At 40.9% G+C, this 17201-nt stretch overlaps 3 protein-coding genes across 5 annotated transcripts; 2 read left to right on the top strand and 1 right to left on the bottom strand.

Annotated features, from left to right (window-relative positions):
* Positions 1 to 87: 87 nt before the first annotated feature.
* On the bottom strand, positions 88 to 2448 carry c9h22orf23 (chromosome 9 C22orf23 homolog). The gene is given in 8 exon segments (XM_037471638.2): positions 88 to 139; positions 142 to 247; positions 543 to 643; positions 842 to 979; positions 1085 to 1258; positions 1531 to 1593; positions 1753 to 1846; positions 2198 to 2448. Coding segments are annotated over 7 exon segments (702 nt in total). The 5' UTR covers positions 2198 to 2448; the 3' UTR covers positions 88 to 113.
* Positions 2449 to 4840: 2392 nt separating this feature from the next.
* On the top strand, positions 4841 to 8072 carry klf1 (Kruppel like factor 1 (erythroid)). 2 transcript variants are annotated; one of them, XR_005120285.2, is made up of 4 exons: positions 4841 to 5171; positions 5904 to 6765; positions 6884 to 7134; positions 7353 to 8072. XR_005120285.2 is itself a non-coding variant. In XM_037471622.2 (3 exons), the coding sequence occupies exons 1-3, from the start codon at positions 5097 to 5099 to the stop codon at positions 7057 to 7059; spliced, it is 1113 nt and encodes a 370-aa protein (XP_037327519.1). In that variant the 5' UTR covers positions 4841 to 5096; the 3' UTR covers positions 7060 to 8072. The 2 variants fall into 2 exon arrangements, 1 of the variants encoding a protein (XP_037327519.1); XM_037471622.2 differs by having other exon boundaries at positions 6884 to 8072.
* Positions 8073 to 13875: 5803 nt separating this feature from the next.
* Positions 13876 to 15969, top strand: LOC119217731 (NFIL3 like protein-like). Of its 2 annotated transcripts, XM_037471612.2 has the most exons (2): positions 13876 to 15111; positions 15250 to 15969. In XM_037471612.2, the coding sequence occupies exons 1-2, from the start codon at positions 14122 to 14124 to the stop codon at positions 15382 to 15384; spliced, it is 1125 nt and encodes a 374-aa protein (XP_037327509.2). In that variant the 5' UTR covers positions 13876 to 14121; the 3' UTR covers positions 15385 to 15969. The 2 variants fall into 2 exon arrangements, with proteins under 2 accessions (XP_037327509.2, XP_037327508.2); XM_037471611.2 differs by having other exon boundaries at positions 13876 to 15969.
* The last annotated feature ends 1232 nt before the right edge of the window (positions 15970 to 17201 follow it).

Here is a 17201-nt window from a genome sequence, read left to right on the forward strand (position 1 = left end):
TATAGTTGCAGCCAGTTTGCTTTGACCCCTTTGCATCATTACTGCACTCATTGCATCCATAATCCGAATAGGAAGTTGTATTGCTTGCACCTGATTTCCAAGTAATTGTTCAGTCAGTGACGCTGAGTCTTCTCTCCCTCGTTTCTTTAAACTCCATCTTTTCCGTTATCCTCTCTTTCTGCTCGGTTGTAATCGCGCCGTTCTTGGGACTGCGGGCCTTGTCCAACACGCGCAGTTCTCGAATCCTCTGTTATTGGAGTCGAGACACAGCACAGGCTTGAGTGAAATGACTCACATTTCATAGAGCTGATACTATATTTTTTGTTTGATTTCTGATACCTAAATGCATGGAATACAGCCAGGCACTATTGTTATTTAAAGGAGTCAGTATCACATTATCCTGTTTAAAAGCTTATCACACTAAACATCACATCAGTGAGGCCAAAATCTCTGTATTACATAAAGATATTCCAAAAAACAAGACTCATAATACCTCCTCAAATGAGTCAATATGTGAACCATGCTTGCTCGCTTTTTTTTACCTGCGATATCTCTGTGTTGATGATGTTGACGTACTGCTTCTCTTCACCCAGAGAAGACATATCTGCCAGAAACTGTCTTCTCTCCTCTATCTCATCCAGGACTACAAAGGAAACAAGTTAATTTTAGACTTATTCAAAAGGCACTGGATATATTTAGTCAAGCAAAGTAGCACAGAGCAACATTTAATTTGGGTAGATATTAATAGAAACACACTCAATGTAACAAACAACTTTACTCAATGTGGTTTGCTCCTTTTCATGTTGTAATGTAACATGTAACTTCATGCAGTCAGCCTCACCCTCCTGATACCGGTCTTTCTGCTCTGCCACCTCTGGATTCGAACATGTAGGAACATTTTTGTAGGACGCAGGTGTGGGCTCTTCTTTTCCTGTTGCCAATATATTCTGAAGTCTCCTCTTCTCCTTCTCCAGGTCTCCTAGAAATGCGAGAGAGAAAAAAGGCAAACAGCGCAATTGTTTTCAATGTAAACCTGTCGCGGCATATGAATGCTGGATGAATGACGTCAGCTTGTAGAACCCACTCAAGGGACCAGGATGGTACTTTTCTCTGACGTAGCTATTCCCAGAGCGACAGGCTTCGGCGGAGCGTCTCTGAGGCTGGCGTGACAGACTGTTCGGGACATATTTAGTGGTTTTAGGATTAGTGGGGGGATCTGGTGATGTATGCTCAGAGGTCGGTGGGGAGGTTGCTCCAGCTGTGTGAAAAAGTATAAACAAAAAGTATTTCATGTGGTACTGCAAAACTGTTTCACAAAATATATCCGTATTGTACTATTATCTTTTATTACCAAGGTATATAATCTGGATTTTTGGCAATATATCATGCTTAGTTTTGCCATAACAATATGTGGCCCTTTGCCATATTAAAATATTTCAACTACATATAAACTATTGTTAGTACTGTACATAATGCAATTCATCTCCACATTGCATCCGTTAACATCTCACCCAAAGGTCTAAAACTTACTCATTAAACTTTCGTTGATCTTTTTCCGCTGGAGGTGGGTGAGTTTTGATTGCTGCATCATTACTGGGGTCCAGAAGAGAGAATTATCAAAAGGTCAAAGCCCTAGCCAAAAAGTGTATACACGCACACACACACTTGAAATTACCTGCAAGTACATCAAAATCAACTCTTAGTTTCCCAATCTCATCTAACACTAAAATACCAACAGGTGCATCATCTCACATTGCAGCATATCCTGGGTCCCTTTGCTGAACTGGGTGACTCTGCCTTTTTTCCATAGTCCTTTTCCACCTTTACTCTGTGAGGAGGACGCCATCTGCAAACACAAAAAAACACAACAATACAACAATTCCCCAAACGGGTGGACATGCTGTGTGAATGTAATTCAAGGGTACCGATTCGCAGCTTAAAGGCCGACATGCGAATATATAAGACAGGATGCAGAATTTTGTCAAATTAAAGTATGTTCCAAAAGGTACAGTCAAAAATGTAAATGATTATATACTAACGTTATATTTTTCCGACCCCTACCGCTAACTAACGTTACGCTAACAGTTAACATTACGTTAATCGTTAGCTGTCTTAGACGGGTAAGAAGTTGACGTAACGTTATTTAACGTTACACAAAACATATAAACAGAATGGATCGAACTTATATTTAGCCTACCGTGCACTTATTCTCTTATCACACGGCGTTTAGTAAACACAGGTATATTCGCTAGACTAAATTATACAGCGTGTCTCTCGGTTGCTTAGCAACCGAGTAACTACAATAACTTCCGGGAACCTTTTCCTGCCACAATTTCCGGTCACGCACAACAATAGCGTTGTAAAACCAACAGTTTTTTAAATTGCTAACAAGTGTTGTTCAACACCAAAACCACAATTTTTAAACTGTATTGCTATTGTGTTCTATAATAACGGCAATGAAAACTTCATTAACAATTCGCCAATATCATAAAAACACAACTGAAAACTGTCATAGTTTTTACATAGAAATGTAATATTATAGTATGTTATAAGAAAAGTGTTCTAAAATATGCTATAGTGTGCCATACAAATGTATAATTCTATACTAGAGAAACAACAAAAACGAAATGATATGTTAGTAATATAAAATGTTTGATGTGCTCTCTCAATTAAGGATTGTTGTTTGCATGTTATTCTGTTGTTGATTTATTGTTTTCCCTAACAATGTTATGAAAATGCCATGTAAATGCAGTTAATTGTTGTTATTACTGCTGAGACCTAATGACATCAGGACCGCAGAAACTCAACACATTGTTGATTGCAGAAGACTCCTCTGATCTGACTGCACAACAGCCCATTCAAAAACGTATTAAAATACATATATACTTCTTTTTAATTTGATTGCTTTAAACATTATTCTTGAAATATATTTATTTTTAGATTTATTAAAACATTTGACATTTTTAAATCTTTTTAATCTTTTGATGTGCTAGTTATTCAGCTCAAAATCAATTTTTCAGTGGATTACACATTCTGTACAACATGTCGATATTTAAAATAAAGTCATTGCATTCCCATTAGTGTCATTAAAGACAAGGTTGAAAAAAGTAAGTCAGAGTAGAGTTTATCCAAAAAAGTCAAAAGCTCTCAGTGTATGTTATGAGTAAAAAACAAATATTATAGTATAGTACTGTCAGATTAGCATTAGATTTTCACACATGCTCGACACATTTTTATTGACTTTTATCTACATTCACTTTTTTCGTCATATTGATCTATATTTTTGAAACACTAAAATATACTTAAGTATGTTATTAGATCACCTTTTATTGTTTTGTTTAGGGCCATAAAGAGGCTGCCTTCAAACCTTTCAGTCTGCGTAGTGGATGACTTATGTAGTAGTCTTCACTATGAGGTCTTTATCAGTGGTGGGCTCGTCATCAGGGACCAGCAGCAGTCAGGAGACCATTATCTGTGAGAAGACAGCAGCGGGCCTCTGCATATGTCAACAGATAAACAGCAGCTAGAATATAATCACCTTTAACACACAGGTCTTCTCAGAAGTCAGAGCCATGTGTCCTCACTATGGACAGAGACCGACCCTTGTATATGTTTAGATTGACTTAAAACTAGTTTTTGGATCAACAATGGGGATGACATATTATTCGCAAACTTCAATGGAATCCTGACATGTATTACAACTTGGTGTCTGTTTGTTTACGGGCTACCTGCTCATCTGTTAACTATCATTCAATAATATTTGTTTGTATCATGTTTTGAAGTCTTTAAGAACTACAGACACTTGAATATTTACCACCGCAGTCTGCACTCTGTGCCAAAGCATGCTTTATTAGATAGCGAACAGACATCTGATAACAAAGTTGTGAATGAAAAATACCATTGAGTACCCTGAACTAATCTGCAGTTTTTGGGGGGAAATTTTGCAGCATTTTTTAAACTTGTAGTACATTTTACAGAGAATTTAGATGATTATTTTATTAATCTATATTAGATTTGTATTTGCATTAATTGCAATTCATCTTGAATAATATTTGATTGGTTGTTGCTCTTAATTTATTGTTTAATCATCATGTAATAAGTCAAAAGTCATTGAAAAAATAATTGAGTTTTACACTGAACTCTTTGTCTCGAAAGACTCCTCATTGGCCCATTTGGTTCTGTATTTTGGTTTTTGTATTGTATTCAATGATTGTTTTCTATGCATTCTATCATTCTATCATGTATCTATCTTTTTATATAATATTATTCTATTATAAATGTTTTAATATGCATATGAATTATTTTACATTTTTTCATTCTTTCAAGCACTCAATTTGCGAAAGGTGACTTAATGAATAGGTGAATTAACCTTGTCTTACCAAAATTACATTTTTTAATCTTCCAATAAACATCATGGGATGATTGTTTTGTCTTCATTTCTGAACTGCAGATGCACTAAACATAGGATATAAAAATGAGGGCAAACATTATAGCAATAGTTTTCTAAATTTCATTTATTAAACATTTACAAAACACAATTATTGATCAAATCTGCATTATTGGATAATTTTCTATAGTGACATGATATCTGTTGGTTTGGATTTAATAATCAAGCATTTCTTTGTGAAATGACAGCTCGGCGCCCATCAGTTTATTTTTTCCTGTGAAAAAACAGTGGAGGAAGGAGACGGGAAGACGGTGAGTTCAGGTGAGATAGTACCGTGTTTCTTACTGACGTATACATCGACAACCTTAATGGACTAAAAAAGGGGAGGCCAGCAAAGAAACTTCTGCTTACGCTCCACCTCCTAACGGTCAAAACCTACATGAAAAAGAGAGATTTGCAGTTAGACTTGCAGCTGACAGAGATAGACAAGAGAGAGATAGCGGGGGAGGAATGGAGAAAAGGGGGCAGCTTTAGGAGCCTGTTTCTGAGGCCTTGTAACACTGAGCGGACTGTAACTGGGACGAGTAGCTTTGAATTTCTGTTGGTTGAGCTTAAAATGGTCATGTGAAGACTAAAAAGAGAAAAAAAAGGGGAGAAATTTCACTTTTTGTTGCTACCACTGACAATCGGCCTCCTACCAAAGTGCTTGATGGCAGTTACGCAGGCTGTGCTGCCCTCCTTCAGCTCCTTCTCCAACCTCGCCCAATCCAGTGACAGTATGAAAGTAAGTATCTGGTTGACAGTAATTGTTTGATTCCAACACAAGGACAGTAGACGACCTATTGTGTGTATTATTGCGCTGATGATTTGTACATTCCACACAAAGATTATCAATAATTTGACAATTGTGTCCGTCTTGCACTATAATGCTGAGCTTGTGATGTCTCCAAAATAACTGGAGACGACATCAAAAACCTCTGCGTTTGATATCATTTTTAACAAAGGCAATGTGGTGGATAATCTAAAAATGTCTGCATATCTGACAGTTATTGGTGACTGTGCTTTCGTATCCGGACGAAAAGATTTTACCTTTTCCAATCATCTATTTGGAGTTTGTCATATAAGTTTAAAATTCCCACTGTGTGCCTCCAGTGTTTCCTTGCTGAGCCACAGATTATAAAGCAGAGGGGTCACGAATTTGTGAGATTAGTATCAGCTTCAGATGATCTCGTAACGACTCTAATTAACAACTTCAGCAAAAGTAACACAATTTATTTATATCAATTTATTTTATTACAAAGTTAAGAAAACAACGTTTTTTATGCTTTTCACATAGAAGAAGGATCCCTGTCACCTCCACACAGTTGAGTGATACAGCTAATCAATAAAACGCTGGAAATGGTATTTGAAAAGAAAAAAGGCAGACACTGGGTGCATCTCTACCTCATTTTATACATTTTCACAAAATGTTTTGCTTGATGATCATCACTGCTCAATGTTCTCCAAACCCCTCTAGGTGTGGAAGTCTGAGGCTGAATCGCTCCTTCTGGATCCTGTCGGCGACAAACCGTCGCCAGGCAGCTCTGAGCAGCTGCAGGTCTCTCAACAGATAACAGAGGAGCTCCTGGACGATGACAGCCGGGCATCCTGGGACATCGAGTTCCTGCTCTCTGATTGGAGCAGCCCATCACCCGACCTCAACCCCCCGCTGGACAACAGCGATCAACGGCTCGCGGAGTTGGACCCGAACACAGTGTACCAAGAGGCGGACGCGTTTAAGGACCCACCTGGACCAGAGCAGAATATGCAGCTGAACACCGGCTGCCTCATGGCGGAGCTTCTGGCCCCAGCTGAGACAACAACGCCAGTCCAGCCGGAGCTGTACCAGCATGGTTATAAAGATGACCAAACTGGTCGGACGTCATTTCCCAATCTACCAAATGTAGATCAGTTTGGCTTTCCCCAAGGAGGCACTTACGAGAGGCACAGCAGAGGAAACCTCACTAAAGTCTCATCCTGGGACTTTAACCCTTACTACGCACACCAACACCCCTCAATGGTGACCTTCCCCGATAGCAGGTTCATACCGCCGCAAGCGGTGACCCCTGACCCGAGACACTACAGCTACATACCACACTTTAACCACAACGCCAACCATTTCTGCGAATACCCCCACGGCCAGACCACTAGTCAACTGCCTCCTCACCAGCAGTCCATGCTGGTTGCTCCACAGCTGCCCCCTGGTGGGATGGAGGGGAGGCGAGGTCGAAGGGCAACTGGAAAAAAAAGGCCCGCCATCCACAGCTGTGAATACCCGGGCTGCAGCAAGACTTACACCAAGAGCTCACACCTCAAGGCTCATCTCCGCACCCACACAGGTACACCACCTTGACTTTGCCAAGAGAAACCACACAAAAGTCTGTCAGAATACGCCGCAATAAACTATTTCATGTATTTGCTTGTTAAGAATCACCCATTTCATTGTTTTCTCTTCAGGGGAAAAGCCTTACCAATGTTCATGGGAAGGCTGCAGCTGGAAATTTGCCCGCTCAGATGAGCTGACGCGTCACTACCGCAAGCACACAGGCCAAAAACCCTACGAGTGTCTGCTGTGTCAGAGGGCCTTCTCCCGCTCCGACCACCTGGCTCTGCACATGAAGAGACACACTTGATGCGCTGGTGCCAATACGAGATGTTTGAACCGGTTGACAGCTATTGTTTAACTTCAGACTACAAATGTTAGAAATGTAAGTAATGGCAGTAGAGGCAACTGTGTCTTTGAGCTACTTACTTCAAGCAGCGACCAGAAGTGTGCTACAAAGTCTGGTAAGATCACTTTTATACACTTCGAATACCACATCTCCAGATTATTTTCATTTTCAAGCTGACATAATTTAAGACAATTCATCAGACTTGACACATGTCTGTCACAAACCACCAAAAGCGTTGTTTCCCATGCTTGCAGTGTTACTCCCCAATAAGGGCCTCCGTACACACTGTGGGTGTGAAGACAGGAAACATCAACACTAACAACAGACCTACTAAAATGTGAGTAATACGGGTTATAAAACTACATAGAATATACATCCTCTAGGATCTCATGGCCCGCTGAACAAAGACTGCTCAGTTACAATGCTTAGCTGTATTAATGCTGAGATGATCTGATATCGTTGTCTGATTTCCCTGAGAACCTTTGGTGATTGATTGTAATACAAAGCAAACAAACAAAGATTATGTATTTGTTAAACCATGTGATTGTAAAGTAAATCGGAGATCATCAAACTTTATGCTTGTCTTTTTGTTTTAGTTTTTTTTTATTTAATAAAAACGTATATGCTTTTGTGTTTTGTATCCAGCAGAGTTTAAAACTGTAAATAATCATCATCTTTATTTGTACTTTATATTACATGTCAGCAATGTATTTATTGAAGTAATATTTCATATGAAACTACTATATTATTTTACAGTTTTTTTTATAAAGGAGTGCTGTCTTTCATCATTTCAATGTCTTTCATTTATTGTTTTCATTGTCATTATTCTAATAAAGATGTCTAATGCTGTAAAATAGTCTCAGAGTGCAACATGATTGATTCAGGCATCCGATCTTACCATCATCCCACTTAACTTTTGAAGTGCTTTACAAACACATGCATTTGTCCTGCATGAAGCAAAATAAAACATTTATCCACAGAATTCATCTGGGACCTGATTCGATTTTTGACCTTTTTCACCCAAGTCATCCATACAAGTAATGTCCACCTGTAGCCTTTAGGGGGCAGAACTCTACTATTGTGTGAGCCTTGATGGCTGCAGGCCGGCCTCAGCAGCATTTTACCAATTGTTTTCTGCAGCGTCTAATCTGGATGAGGTCAGGATGAGAATGTTCTTATGTAACTCACTGATTCATTCTGATTATGATGATTATTACGCTCCCTCTCTCTCGCATACACTTCCACACACGTGTATACCCTCAGGAAAGAAAAGCACCGAAAAGAAAAACATATTCTTGATTAATTTCACAACATGTGTAACGCTGACAGGAAGTTACATCTGCTTGTAGACGTAGTTTGAACTTTCTTTGAGTTTGGTTTACATTCAGCAAGATCCAAGTTTTTATATCTCCATCAACAGTCAGTTTGGTTGTCAGGTGAAGTGATAAAGTGTTTCAATCACAGTAAATACAACTATGAAACTGCTTATTGAGGTCAGTGCCACCTTAAGATATACTTTGGAGAGCACACAATTGTTAATGTTATATTTATATTGTTGGCCAATGGCTTCTTAAACGTTCTCATCCTAGAAGGCCTGATGGCAAACAAGCGGGTGAGTGAGCCCACACTGTGTGTCCACATCATCATGAAGAAATCCTGATCATTATTGTGCAGCAGATACCCATTGGCCAATAATAATCTGTTCTCCACTGGGACCGTCCTCACATAGCAAGTACAGCGGATAAAATAAGTATTGAACACGTCGCCATTTTTCTCGGTGAATATATTTCCAAAGGAGCTATTGACATGAAATTTTCACCAGATGTTGATAACAACCCAAGTAATACATGGCTACACAGGTAAAAAGTATTGAACACATGAAGAAAGGGAGGTGCAAAAAGGTATTAAAAGCCAAGACAACAGCAAAAACAGTAATTATAAAAGCAATCCAGACCCTTGTCAGTGCAAATTAATATAAAATGTCATGTCAATAGCTCCTTTGGAAATATATTTACTGAGAAAAATGGTTTTCAATACGTGTTCAATACTTATTTCACCCGCTGTATATATACAGTATATCAGTATGTAATTAAACAGCTCTTCACTGATAGAAACCGCCATGAGGCTCCATCTGCAGAGAGAGTTTATCTTGAGGAGTAAGTGTTTCAGTATTTAGAGTTGACACGAGGACAGAGTTCTGACCTGCAGTGCCCCGAAACGAACAAACAAGCTCTTTCTACTTCCACTTTTTCGGTCCTCTTTGCCTGTTTGCATCATATTATAGTTCTAAAGAGGGTATTATGCCAGCATAATGCATAGATGTTTGTAGCATGAAAACATATGGACATACACAGGTGTTTCAACATACTTGTCTGTTTATATTGTCGTATTGTTACATTCTTTTTCTATATTTTTATCTTATTTACTTTATTCTTTTATTTTATTCTTATATTGCACCAATTCAAATTCCTATATTTGTAACATGGCAATAAATGGCTTCTGATTCTAATTCTAATTAAAGCTATTTTTTTTTAAAAGAAGCAGAAAAACACTTTTAGCTACCTAAATATTATTGTCATATCAATTCAAACACTCGCATTCAATTGCCCTGATGCTACAGGCACAGACACACTGTGACATCCAGTGTTTCTGGGACAAAGTGAGTGGAACAACAGTGATACTGAGAAAAAGCCGGGACACCGTTGACGCAGCATTGCAACTAGAGTTCAGCAAACAGACTTCTGCACACAGAGAAACGAGCTTACACACACTGTACTGAGGTCACAACATTCAAAGGGGCTGCGCCTCCCCAGTGATCGTCGTGTAAATGGATTTTCCCTGCATTATTAAACACTGCTACCAGCCTTCAAACTGCGATATCTGTCCACAGCTTGTATCCATCTACATCTGTAGTGCACACATTCACGGAGAGCGCCAAAGTGACAATCCTTTGTTTTGTTGGAGAGGCATTGATTTCTAAAACACGGATAAACAGAGCGAGCGCCTGTTCTCACTCCTATGAAGGTCCTTTCTAAGCTAACACAATGTGGATTCACTTTGTGTGTAATTATTGATTCTAATGTTTGTTTAAGATTACACAACCTCACAAAACTGGAGTCTCGCTCTGATGGCCAAAAGCAGAATGATGGTTACTGGCACAGTGCTGAGACCGTCGAGAGGGAATGTGAGTCCAAGTGATCAAGGAAAGCAAAAAGGCTGGGGGAGGCAGGGGGAGAGAGGTGGAGAGAGGGGGAGAGAGGTGGAGAAAGGTGGAGAGAGGGGGAGAGAGGTGGAGAAAGGGGGAGAGAGAGGGAGGACGGGTACGAGGAGTAGGAGGGGGAGGGCTGATTCCCCTGATTTGAACTTCAGTGCACAACACATAGTCAAATAAGGCCAGTTTGCAAGCAGGCAATTACTTTCTCAATCTTGAGGTACTTAAAAAGGCACATGCACATCCATTTGTACCTATAAGTACCCTTGTTGAAAAAATACCTCAACTACCCCCCAAGCATAGGCCTCAAAGGGAGCAGCGGTGATTTACCATTAAACCTTAGACGGTTCCAATTAAGAATACTCACAATCAAAGCTAACTTGAGTTGAGACGTGGGATCACACACCTTTCCTTCTGACCACCTTGCTGAGACCACTCCCGTCCTCCAGAGTCAACACAACCGAAAAGATACACTCCATGAGATGTAGACTGACTGATATGTATATTTGGTCCTCAAAGGTAACACTGTTTTAATCAAGTCTTGACCCACAAACTTTGTGAGGATTGCACAAAGTATCATATAATGTTTCAATTAAATAAATTAAAAAAACACACATTTGTTTATTTGCCCTGTTTCTGCCTTGGAATGGATTACTTTTGCAAAGGAAATATAATATAAGAACACAAGGCTACGGTTAACTTTACATTTTGCATTATATTCAGTTTTCTCATCGTAAACATTTTTTTAAATAAACGTTTGACATCTTACAGAGTTCTTCTTCCCTGCCTTTGTTGACACATTTCTGTGAAAATCACAACCACGATGATTAGGGAAATACCGGAACCATTGAACGCTTGTCACGTCGCAGCGTGTTTACAGCACCCAGTAAGCTCCTTTAAGGGGAAAAAGTGTGTCATACACATAAAAAAAGACTGCTGTTCCTGCTTCTACAGCATGAAGTCAAACGTGTGTATATTGTTGAAGAGGCCTTCTGTACCTCACGATTGTTGGTAATGACCATGGAGATTTGAATTTTACAGCAATAATCAATCTATTTAATTGTGGTGTAACAGAGGTAAGCCCCCCCCCCTTCATGTCTTTTTGAAGCACTGGAGGTCAACTACTCCCCACCTCAGTGTTGAAGGTTCAAACTCACACATAAGCACACCTACACACACATTGAGGCTTTCAAATTGTACACAATATTGCAGTTAGATAATCCAAGATACAGATTGGACCAGCATTTGTCCACCGCTGTGGACATTGATAACAGTTACATCATCAGACTTCAGTGCATGTGGGCAGTATTAATCTCTCAGGGTCTGGGTTGATGTTCAACGGGGAGTCAAGTCAAACCTGTGAGTAAAAAGCTAGAAACACACAGTACCTGTAAGATTAGTGGATTGTTATAACATTCCCAGTTGATTTTGAATAGAACACAATTAAAGCATTTGTGAAATAATAGTAATATTTTTGGTTGGTGTCAAACAGGACTTTTTATGATGGATTTGAAGTGTAACTCTGTGCAGGCAACTGCTAGAATTTCTGGGAAAATACTTTCCTAAAAGAGAGGTAACCCTTATGACAGGAGGCAGGAAATGAAATCAAAATGTTTCATTTAATCTAATTTGTTGGCACGTCGGTAGAGTTGTCTTTTCCTAGAATTTCACCTCAAGCTCTTCTGTGAGTGTCACTGCACCACTGCGTGTCAGAGCAGTGAAGCAACATTTTGAAACTGTTCTCCCGAGGTCATCGAAACAGGTCAACATCCATATCCATCATTCAGAGAGGATCTGCATATTTAATTAACCAATGAGAAGTTGACTTGTGCCTTGTTTTGGAGAAACTGAAGTATCCCGTTGCAGCAGATCCCTCATGGAACTCATGTTCCTTTTTTCTGAGCAACCTCACCCCAGCTGAACTTCTAGCAAAGCACAGTCCTCACATGCACTCTCTGAGTGTTGCGTAACAGCGCTGTTTTCCATTCCCTCTATCAACTGGAATTCAAATGACTTGTTTGTAGAGAAACAAACGATGCATGCACACAGCTCATTTTTCTGTGCAAACTTACCTTGAACCCGCTTAGAGCAAATGAGGACAGATCAAGCTACCTTGGCTGCTTTTAAAGCAACTGTTTTACCGGCGGAGGTCATTGAATACGGAAACGCAAAACTCCAGAGGCCTGTTAGTGAACGAGGTGTTTACTGGATAATGAATACATTTGAATGCATATCAAATTCCAAGAAATACATGGTTTTATGTTAGGAGTATAACGTAATGACGACAAATGAAGATGTTGACTTGAAAGAAACTCCCACACTCAGCGATGGTGGAAACCGCCACACAGATCTTTACTCGTGAATCATCTCGTCTGATTGAGTTATTCCTTAAAAACGCAGCTGTTAATTAGACGGTTGGCATGTGAACACCATTTATGGTAATAACAGTGTAGTTAAATCAGGTTGTGAGTATCTGGTGATGTTAGCATGATGCTGTTAGCATTTACAACTGCTCCTAGCCTGAATGTAATGTAAACTATGGGAGTTTTTTTAATGAAACTAAGGGCGTTTGTAAATGAGACCGAGGGCTTGTTTTTAAATGAAAATGAAACTATGGGTGTTTTTAATTTAAGTGATGTGTTTTTAGCTCAAACTAAAGGTGTTGATCAGTATTTGTAAATTAAACTATGGGTGCTTGTAAATTAAACTATGCTCATATTGCCTAAGAGCTGGCTAAACGTGATCTCTTAATCAGCCACAATATATAGAAATGTGTTGAAGGCGAACTGACGTAAACCCAACCACGAGGGGACGAGTTTAAACTCCAGAGGCCACGTGGTGCCCGGTTATCTGACACATCGCACGTATACCGGAAGATAAAAGAGCAGCGCCAGCCTGTTTTGCGTCAGTCACGTGTCCTGCTTGTTAGTTTTTGTATCATACTAAAGCTAACGTTGTTGATTTACTACTTTATAGTTTGCGTAGTTGCTCTTTTTTATTTTCCGTATTTCACCCCTGGACTGACCGGATGATGCCTTTTGTACTAAAGTCATCAGGCAGAAGGACCCCTCAGGATCGGTTACTGTGCCGCTTTGTTGTTGTTTACTCTGCAGCGTGTCCCCGCTGGTCGGACTCAGCCTCAGGAAGAGGTGGGTGGGGGGTGGAGGATTGGGGGTGGGTCATGCAGGGATCTGGATCCGACCCTAAACGAGAAAAAACTGTGGAGGAGCAGAACGATTCAAGCGATTAGTGAAGCTCCGCATGCAGCTCCTCCTTTCGTTCAATGAGGACACTTTCATCACAAGTTTCTGGAGATGGTTTTGTAGGTAAGATCTACTTTATTTTATCACTCAAGTAATATGTGTTGTTTATTATGCGTGGTAATTTAATTATAATGAATTGTTAGCGTGATAATTTAGGGCTCATCTGTCACCTTGAATGGCATACGGTTATATGTAGCAAATATTCGGAGAAATTACTATCATAGCCTTAATAAATAATAAATAATTTTTACAAATTTAATAATTTTTCAAATGGTAACTGGTTTGTAATGTTACAATCACAACGAAGATAAAATGACCAAAATAAGACCATTATTATTTTATGTACATCAATGAATTTTTATCACCCGGTAAAGTGTGTGTTTGATTTTGTATTTGATTTTCATTGTTTAAACATTTTTCAACTGACATCGATTTACTGAACATATTTTACCGCTAGGGGGTGCCATTACCGCACTCTTCACCCTAACTACCAACCATCAAGTTGCTCACACACTCACAACTCCCCCTAGTGTCAATCAGTGACTGAACATGACGGGTCAGACTGTGGGAAGCCTCCTCCGGGACCTGTCACTTCCCTCATTGCCGACTGTGGAGGGACTGGCTTCCAGGCCTCTGGGAAGGGCTGTGTCCTTAACTGATGGGACAGCGTCCATCCCGACTTCCACAAGCCAGCTGGCCCAAACCTTACTGAGTCATACCTTTAACCTCAAACACAAGGAGCTCCTTTCCAACACTGAAGCGAAGGCCGGGAGCAGCTGCGATGAAGACAACGGCAACAACGCGCGTCGCAAACGAGAGTTGATCCCTGCGGAGAAGAAAGACGATGGGTATTGGGACAAGAGGAAAAAAAACAATGAGTCAGCCAAGCGGTCCAGGGAGAAGAGGCGAGCCAATGACACGGTGCTGGAGAGGCGAGTCATGGGCCTGCTGGAGGAGAACGGCCGCCTGAGAGCCGAGCTGCTGGCGCTGAAGTTTCGCTTCGGTCTGGTCAAAGACTCCTCTGATGTTTCCACACTGTCTGAAGCCCTCTGTGCTCAACCAGCACCAAGACTGACCCATTTCTACCAACCTCATGCTGACGGGTTCCCATACCCTAACAACCCGCCCAGTACCCACCTCGTCCACCCTCACCCTCCACAGCAGGGGGCTATTTATGGACCGAGGGGAGCTGGACTTCTTTCAGCTAACAGTGTATCCGAAGAGTCCGGTGTGTCCACCTTGTGGGGCTCAGAAGGGGGCAGCCCTGTGTTTTTCGATGACGCCACATGTGAGCGTAGTGGACCTCCTCTGAGGGAGCCGAGGGAGGATCAACAAGGCTTCGACTCCCACAGCTGTCCCATGGAGGTCCACAGGAGTCCGTATGTAAGCAGACTGGACTCACCGGAGGGTTTGAGGAGCCTGCCGCTTAAGCTCCGCTTCAAAGGGCCTGCTGGTTGCAGCGACGGAGGGGAGATGTCTCCATCCTCTGACACCAGACACGGTGGACCCCCTGTAGCCACGGTGTGGCCTAACATCCAGGTGAGGAACAACCAGCAGTCGGCATGGGACAATCTGACTGAAGGTCACAATTCTGGGTACAGGGAGGAGGCCTGTGGTGGACCGGGGCAGCAGTGTCCCGGTCCGTCGTCTGCACCGTATAACGCCTCCTCTCTGCAGAACTCCAGGGACTCATCCGGGGATTCAACAGAAGATGTCAGTCTCAGGTCTCAGGTCAGCTGTTTGTCGCAGGAAGTGGCCCAGCTCAAGAGGCTCTTCTCTCAACAGCTGCTCTCCAAATCGGTTAAAGCCTGAGAAACTTTATTCGCTACGCCTTCAGAAGCCGACGATACAGACTTAATGTGGCCTTCATGTTGTCTGGCAAACCATCATTCCTACACCTGTTTCACTGGGATAATTTGGGAGCCTGTTGTTTTTTAAATGAGATTATGTTAATGAATGCAAAGGTTTAAGGGGTTTCTGTGTTCACCACATGGTCATGTTGATTGTTCTGTGATTCAAAGACCGCAGTACATTTCTGAATACTTGACTGAATGCCCAGAAACTGAACGTGCAGAAACAACACACAGCACACGGTTACAATTTGTCACACGATGTGTATCAATAGTGCGTGATGTACCGTAAAAGAAGCAAAATTACTTTTGAAACATTTTTTTTTTTTGTGATCTTTAAATTGATTCATGAATTTGTGTCTGACTTATCTTATGACATGACATGTTTGTTTTATTGTTATGCATAATTCTAATATAAAACATGAACTGTACTTAAAATAGTATTTTAAGCAAACAATGACAGATTTGGTTTTGTCAAGGCAGAGCAGTAATCTCTGTCCAGATTGTGACTATAAAATCTATGTACCAAACACTAAAATAAAATCCTTGTTAATAACTTACATAGATCAATGTTTTGTATCTGCTCTAAAGGCCACACATATATTAAGAGTTTTAAGCTTTTTTTAAAGAAAAGTAACTGCATTTTTCATTGCATCCCAGGTAACAGAAATGAGTGAATCCAGCTGGGGGGATAGAGAGAAATTGCAGGTCACTGGAGTGACGAGATGCACTGCGTAAGAGTTGGAATATGACACAAATTCCCATTTTTCTCAGCTTTATTCTTTTGAATGACATCAATGAATGCTTTAAAAAAGATGCCTGTCCTTGTCTCACTGAGGTAAGGTCACCGGAATGAGAGGACGATGCCAGCCGGTGGTGTTTGGATGCAGGGGACGGAGTGAGACTCTGCATGAGTCATCTATCACGTCAGCAGTATGGAAGCTATTTTTAGCAAAGAAGCAGCTGCAGTGGAGACTGATTGGCCCACATGAAAGTGAAGGGTACAGGTTCAGAATACCGTAACACCTGGAAAGAGTTCAAATCTGCAGATAGACATCAGGCGAGCTTCTGTAAAAAGGCCATCTGAAAGCAGCAGGAGGCAGAAAGCAGAAATACACAAGCAGAATTACAAATCTTTGGTTGGTAATAGGATTAACGTGACTGAATGCTGTCATTTGTGTTGAAGTAACATTTACATTTTCAGTATCCCCCGTCTTTTATCACCATGAGGTGGCGCCAAGTATCTTCATCAGCATGGATCACTGATTCATTCATTCATTCACAGCAGTGTTACTAGAGGTCGGCTCCCCCATCGTGCTTGCTCTTATACCACATTCTGCATAACAAGCTAGTTGTTATTCACTGTTGAAAAATACAGCACTGTTTTATTCAAAATACCGTTTATCACATCAAATGCACAATGCAAGAATAAAGGTGGAGCTTGAAAATCACATTTAGGTGGCATATACAGATAAATTGAATGCATAAATGTCAAGTTAAAATGGTAACACAGCTGAAGTGACCTCATGTGAAGGCCTGGACCACAAAAACACAAGATACACGTGAGATCTTTTGTCTGCAATCAAGCTTCATGAAGCCCAGGCTGCAAACCCCCAATCCACAAGCTATATCGTAAGGAGTGAGAGCCTTCTGGTTGCTAGGCAGGCACCAACACACCACAGTTGCCAAGGGAATGCCTGCATGCAGAGGCAGATGAGGAATATGTTGGGGGTTGGGGGTTAAAACAGAGGACTGGTGGGGGAGGAGCTCGACAAGTTC

Source organism: Pungitius pungitius, chromosome 9 (assembly GCF_949316345.1).
Source record: "Pungitius pungitius chromosome 9, fPunPun2.1, whole genome shotgun sequence".
NCBI lineage: Eukaryota > Metazoa > Chordata > Actinopteri > Perciformes > Gasterosteidae > Pungitius > Pungitius pungitius.

Excerpts from the sequence above, each read along its gene's own strand:
- klf1 (XM_037471622.2), top strand. The coding sequence starts at position 5,097 with ATGGCAGTTACGCAGGCTGTGCTGCCCTCCTTCAGCTCCTTCTCCAAC. Across the intron at positions 5,172-5,903 it reads AATCCAGTGACAGTATGAAA|GTGTGGAAGTCTGAGGCTGA; the intron begins GTAAGTATCTGG and ends AAACCCCTCTAG. Across the intron at positions 6,766-6,883 it reads TCATCTCCGCACCCACACAG|GGGAAAAGCCTTACCAATGT; the intron begins GTACACCACCTT and ends TTTTCTCTTCAG.
- LOC119217731 (XM_037471611.2), top strand. The coding sequence starts at position 14,122 with ATGACGGGTCAGACTGTGGGAAGCCTCCTCCGGGACCTGTCACTTCCC.